Source organism: Antennarius striatus, chromosome 7 (genome assembly GCF_040054535.1).
Source record: "Antennarius striatus isolate MH-2024 chromosome 7, ASM4005453v1, whole genome shotgun sequence".
Lineage (NCBI taxonomy): Eukaryota > Metazoa > Chordata > Actinopteri > Lophiiformes > Antennariidae > Antennarius > Antennarius striatus.
In genome coordinates, this window is record NC_090782.1 from 3,296,538 (window position 1) to 3,303,203 (window position 6,666).

The 6,666-nt window shown below is 42.4% G+C and overlaps 1 protein-coding gene across 1 annotated transcript; it reads right to left on the reverse strand.

The window, feature by feature from the left end:
* Window positions 1-406: 406 nt before the first annotated feature.
* rpl36 (ribosomal protein L36) lies at window positions 407-5,320 on the reverse strand. The gene is made up of 4 exons (XM_068320300.1): window positions 5,255-5,320; window positions 3,720-3,814; window positions 1,305-1,439; window positions 407-526 (listed from the first exon to the last, which is right to left on the reverse strand). The coding sequence occupies exons 2-4, from the start codon at window positions 3,810-3,812 to the stop codon at window positions 437-439; spliced, it is 318 nt and encodes a 105-aa protein (XP_068176401.1). The 5' UTR covers window positions 3,813-3,814; window positions 5,255-5,320; the 3' UTR covers window positions 407-436.
* Window positions 5,321-6,666: the final 1,346 nt, after the last annotated feature.

Consider the following 6,666-nt stretch of genomic DNA (forward strand, 5'->3'; position numbering starts at 1 on the left):
AGCAGAAAGCAATGACAGGGAAGATTTTGTGTGACTTTTGAAGTGATTCAATCGGTGAGGCACCGGATTAACGATGGTGCGTTAGACCAAATCCATCAGGGACTTCCTCCCAGCTCTGGCATCAGTACAATGCCTGTGTTTCACTAAAACTGCTGATACTGTTCACCTGTATCTCAGAGTAGACCAAGCTAAATTTCAACTCATTAATCATTTCAAACTGAATATACAGTACAAGGTTTAAAATCCCAAAGGAAATCCTACGAAAAACAACTTACCCTTCACACCCCTCAAATTGCAGTACACTAAGCACCTGTTAGATATATTTAAAGGCAATTAGTAAATCATCCTCAATGGGGGACCTCTCACTTGAAAATATGTTATGGCAAAGAATACACCAAGACCAATCTGGTGTTCAAAACATTTATTAAGCAAAACATTAGTCCTTCTTAGCTGCAGCCTTTCTCATGGCAGCCAGGACGTTGCTCAGCTCCTCCCTCTTCCTCTTGGCACGGATATGAGTGCCGATCTAAGGGGAGAAACAGACCGGATCAGTTCAGCACAGCGACATTATTTTGGTAGTACATCGTTATTTCCTCCAGCTATAAACATTAACCCAAGTCATCTCTGAAGTCTTACTACAACTGCAGTAAGACTTCAGAGAACCCTGGAGCACACTGAGCAGTTCGTTTCAGTCACATGATAGTTTATCATGTGACTGCTTTATTAAAGCAGCAGATGTTTGAGGTAACGTAACATTCAGACAAATGTAGTGGATGTTACTTCCAAGCAGGATAACACAAACCTGCTGAAATTCATGCAGCACACAAATCAATACATGTAATTTTGGAAATTGCAAATATTTGTGCTGTGGTGTTTCCCACCTGCACAACATCTTTAGTGATACTTCAACATTGTACAGCATCATTTTCATTAATAAGACATGGTGCAGTAGACCTACCTGTCACTACACTCATACCTTTAACTATGGCTGCAAATACTATGATTTTCATTAGTCAATCAAAAGCTGCTTTTTCACAAGACAAACAAATTATTCAGGCAACTGGTTGTATTTTAGTTCCTCTATAAATATTCAATATTTTACAGGATATCCTAAAACTGTCATGATAGAGCCAATGAGCTACTTTTGGTCCATTGTGTGTCATCTGGGTACAATAGACATGTGTTTTGTGAACACTGATAGTCACAATGGCCCTGCTGATATGGAGGTGTGATTTGAGACACAGAAAGGTCCAGTCTGAAGTTGAAACACTATTGTAGCTGATATTGCTGAAAACCAAACTCACCCTCTTTTTGATGAACTTGAGGGCTCTCTTGTCCTTTGACACCTTCAGCAACTCCATGGCTCTCCTCTCATATGGGGCGAAGCCACACACTTCACGGATCATGTCCCGAACAAACTTGCTGTGTTTGGTCAGACGCTGCAAAGGTGACAGGCACATGGAAATAATTCTAGGTTGGATTTACTATCACCTTCAAGAGCAGGAAAAAGTTACAACTTCTAAAAGTGATCAACTTTGAGATGATCAGCTTGATCATTTAACATAAAGCTCAAACATCTGTTCAAGTCTCAACAATGCTGAAGATTGTAAGAAACAAGATGTTTTCCTGTCTTGTGTCTTACAATGGTAACACACAGGCAGTTAAAGCCTAACAAATACCTAACAACGCCAACATGGTCTTACAAACATGCAAGAAAAACACAGTTCAGCTGTTTAAGTGAAATAATCGCCGTTGATTGATCTGTAGTAAATACCAACAGATGTAATCACTGGATTAGCTGCAAAAATAAATGGGCAGAAAAACCAAAATTTAAGTTGAGGTGATGTGATGTTATGTTATCTCCAACTCCTTTCCTGGACAGATGAAGTGCTGGACAACATGAGTACCTGAAGCAACCAGAGGAAAAATACACTCCTGCATGAATAACCAGATGACAAACACAGCTTGTGCTGCTGCAATTACACATTATACAGACATTAGTATACAAAAAAATTCTAAAATAATAATAAATTGTTTAACTCCAAGTCGTCAAAACACCTGCAATAGCAAGCTAGCCAATCAGGAAGCATCGCTGATGGTGAATCAGTTTCTGCTGAGGTTGAGCAAACTGAACAGGTGAAACAGGAGGCCAGTAGAAAGACAACCATTATAGAGAAATTTTGTTCCCCCTCAAAGAGTTCTTTCTGACTGACCCTCAGCTAGATTTGCAGGTTTCCAGTGCCCTTGTCACTAGTGGTATCATTTGGCGGTGCCTACAGCCCAAGAAAGTTGTCCAAGTAGTAGTGCTTCCTCTATAGAATGAACATGCATGCATACCGTGGACCAAAAAGTTTGATCTCTCAGCAAGATGTCAAGAGCACGGAGGGCATACCAGGAGACAGGGCAGTAACACCAGGACAGGTGGAGAGGGCTGTAAAAGGACAACTACCCAGGAGCAATAAGAACTGATCTGCTTATCTGTGCAAGGAAGAGGAGGACTGTTGTATCATTGTCTTCCTCAACTGTCAAAAATAGACTCCACGAGGGTAGGATGAGGGTACAACATCCTCTAGTGGGGCCTGTAACAACCAATTGCAGTCAAACTGGTACATGCCCGAGAACACAATAATTGATTTAGCACTTCTGCCCTATTCAGATGGGAGCAAGTTCACTCTAAGCACGTTACACGTGACAGTCTGGAGACACCGTGAGGCTGCCTGCAACAGCGTCCAGTATGGCCAGTTTGGTGATGGGTCAGTGATGGTCAGGGGCAGCATATCCTCAGGTTTCAGACCTCAACATGCTAGCAAGAGGTACCCTAACTGCTGTTAACTATCGGGCTCAGACCTGATACTAGTGCAGTGACCCTGGGTTCCTTCTGGTGCACCCAGCCTCATGTGGCCAGCAACTCCTGAATGATAAAGACACTGATACAACTGACCCAACTTTCCCCAAATCTGAATCCCATCGAGCACCTCTGAAACATCATTGTGGAAGCATGCACCTCGACGAAACTGTCCAGGACCTGACTGATACCCTATCCAGGTCTGGGAGGAGATTCCTCAGGAGCCCATCCATTGTCTCATCAGGAGCATGCCCAGACATTATATAGGAATACAGGTGTGTGGAGGCCAGACACACACACAACTGTAACCATCAATGGATTGGTTCATAGTCAAGATCCTACTATAAGCTTCAAAACAGCTACAGTAATACCTTGAGATATGAACTGGTCGACATACCAGTTATTTGAGATACGAGCTGTCACTCTGTCCATATTTTTGTTTGACATACGAGCAAAATCCGAGTTGTGCTTCAGGACACCACCACTAGTTGGTAGACAGAACAACATCAGCTGAGACCAGATCTCATTGGCATACATGCAGTAGAAAGGTAGCTGGTGTGTTCCTGTGACTTATGTATTTTTATTCATGCTTTATCATTGTTTACATAACATAATCAAATGTACACAGGAAATTATGCATATCTCTTGGTTGATAAAAATTTGTTTTGGGGGTTTGGCGCTTTTTTACAAGGCTGGAACAGATTAACATGACTTTAGTTATTTTAAATATGGAAATGTCTTACGAGCTCAGTCACGGAACATATTAAACTCGTATCTCGAGATACGACTGGAGTTGGAATCAAAGAAGCCACAAATCAGTGGGTCTAAGAAACACCATAAATCGAGTTTCTGTCAGGGAAGAGCACATACTCACCCCACGGCGGCGGCTGTGTTTGGGAGCAGTTACGTTTTTGGTAACTGTATGGCCTTTGTTAAGGCCCACAGCCATGGGGTAGCGGATGGCCATATCTGTGGAAAACAGTTCAAAAGTTAACAAGTGTGGAAAAGGCTGCTGTGTATGACATGCATTCTGCTGGTACTGCAGCCTGCTCACAAGGAAACACTGATAAAACACACTGGTGGCTTCACAGGACACACACACCACCAGACTAATGTCAGACACAATATGTCATATGGTACTGCAATATGTGTGTTACAACAGGCCCGTCTGCTCCTATTAAACGGCGCTGATTCAGCAGGACAATATTAAAGATATGTACAATTTCCTCCTAGATTAATAAAGTATATATCTATCTAAAGATTCCTTTTTTGCACAATCGACATCCTGAACACACAAAGGTGGCCTCTGATGTAGGGCAAAAAAATGTTTTGGTGATATTTTTTTGGGTCTACTTATTGACTTTTTCCTTAAACCCTCGGAAATCTAATAAAAAAAATTAAATGACTGTCTCACTTCATTCAACTTCTGCTGCAATGGCACACTGCAAGAAGCCTTGCTGATGCAGCTTAACAATCCAAACACGTTCTAAGGGAGTTTTTTTGCCTTTGCCATTACGAGGTCAAAACAGTATGAATAGCTGACAGAAAATGATACTGAATCCACATTTATGTGAAGATTTGGGCTTTTAAAGGCCATTGTCTTAAACTTTCGATCAGCTGAAGAACAGCCTATTTCAGTTTAATTGTTGTTTGCAATAATTGCTTACTCATTTTTTTCCTGTGTCACTCCCATTTCTTCTTTTTTGCATTTTGAAGCACTACTTAGAACCTTGTTAAGATCCAACAGTGCAAAATTTTAATTCTCACAATTTTTCAGCTGGTCTTAAAATGTCGATCAGGTGGTTATGTAGTCACAGCTGCCCGGGGTCACACTGAGGGAAAGGTGGCAGCCAATCTGCGCCAACAGCCTCTCCAACCACCACCGGCAAAATCACTCACATCCATACACCAGTGAGTACCTCACTGTAAGCAAGCCGGGTAAACTTTCTTGCCAATGGACACGACTAGAAACTAGGGTAGCGAAAATCGAACCGCCGGTCCTACGATCACTGTACGACCTACTCTGTGAGTTCACCTCCTGCACTGCCGAGATGCACTTGAGCAAGGCACCAGGATCTACCCACCGCTCTACCTCCCTGCATATATGCAGGCCCCTTGTGTTTCAGGTCGGTTTCTCATACAGGTATATACGCGTGTGTTAATTAGAGTGGTAAACTAATTTTCCCTACGTTGGACGAATAAATGATTTCCTTATTATCACAACGGTAGGCGTGTTCATTAGCCACCGACGCTAACGTCCATGTTTTTAGACGTAACGTTCCAATATCGGTCATACAGTGTAAATGAAGTCAGTGAACCCAGTTCATCACAAATTATTCGCTTTTAATGGATGGATGGCGGAGATTTTCCATGAGTTTAAGCAAACAGTTCACAGCGTACTAGTCTTACCTGCTATCTTTGATGGCGGTCAAACCGGAAGGAGCGTCGAATGAACGAAGCAGGGAAATGAAATCCTTGACCCGGAAGTGAAATGAGCTCTACAGCACCCCTACCGGCCTGGAAGAAATACTGTGTAGAATAGAATAGAATAATAATAATAATAATAATAATAATAATAATAATAATAATAATAATAATAATAATAATAATAATAATAATAATAATAATAATTCAAACCTTTATTGATCCCCAGAGGGGAAATTCTCTTTACACTCTTATGCATGCATTTCTGTTAGTTTTTTCAGCACATCACACACAGTGTTGTGAACAAGGCCCCTGAAACACAGCACACTGGGGCCTGTAATCATGCAGTTGGTCCAGTCCAGGGGAGGAAGACTGATGGGTCACGCTCGGAGGTCGCGCCCCAATGAGCAGCTTGCACAAGGGCGCCTTGGCAGTGGCTGGGAGGTGAGCTGACACCTCCCACTGTCAGCTCACACTCCAAGGGATGTCATGGCAGGAGCGGGAATCGATCCACTGATGGCCGGGCGATCCGTCTTCAAGACATCTGCTCTACCGCTGAGCCACTGCCGCCCCAGAATAGAATAGAATAGAATAGAATATTTTTTAAATGTTTTATTTTATATACTGATTTTAATCCCCGAAGGGAAATTAGTAGCACACTCTAGTTAGTTGAATGAATCATGCATAATACTGTATACTGTATGTGTGTACAGGCCCCGAACATACAAACACACACACAGGGGGCCTGTGCGCATGCAGCGGGAGGTAGAGTGGTGGACAGCTCCTTTGTGGTGTGCCCAAATTAGCAACTTGTAAGAGTGACGGTGCCTTGCTCAATGGCACCTTGGCAGGGCTCCAGGGGTGAGCTGACACCTCCCACATCAACTCGCACTCTGGGAGGGCTTTTTTTTGGACAGGAATGGGAATCAAACCGCCGATCTTTGAACACTGGACGACCTGCTCTACCGCCCGCTCTACCACTGAGCCACTGCTATATAGAATATTTTCTGTCCAACAGTGAAGACATGCCCTCTATCAAAATGGCTACCCTGAAGAAATATTTTTCAAAAAAGTGCCCTAAAGCTGGTAGATAAAATGTCCAAAAAAAAGCGTTTATCGTAGCTTCTTCAGGTGCCACTCTCCTTTCACTAGAATACAGTAGAGGCAGATAATCAGTGAAACAATCAGGCTCCCATAGAACAATTTAGAGCTCCTACTACTAATCTACTGACCTTAATCCCAGTATAACAATGGTTATCCTTTGCCACAAGTTTAGTCTCCATTTTGGCTTGAGAGAAAAAGCCTGTTCTCCTGGTTGATACCAGACATCTCAAATAATTGTAGACCAAATTACTGATTAGAAATATAATGCTTATAAAATATTGTTCATCCATTCA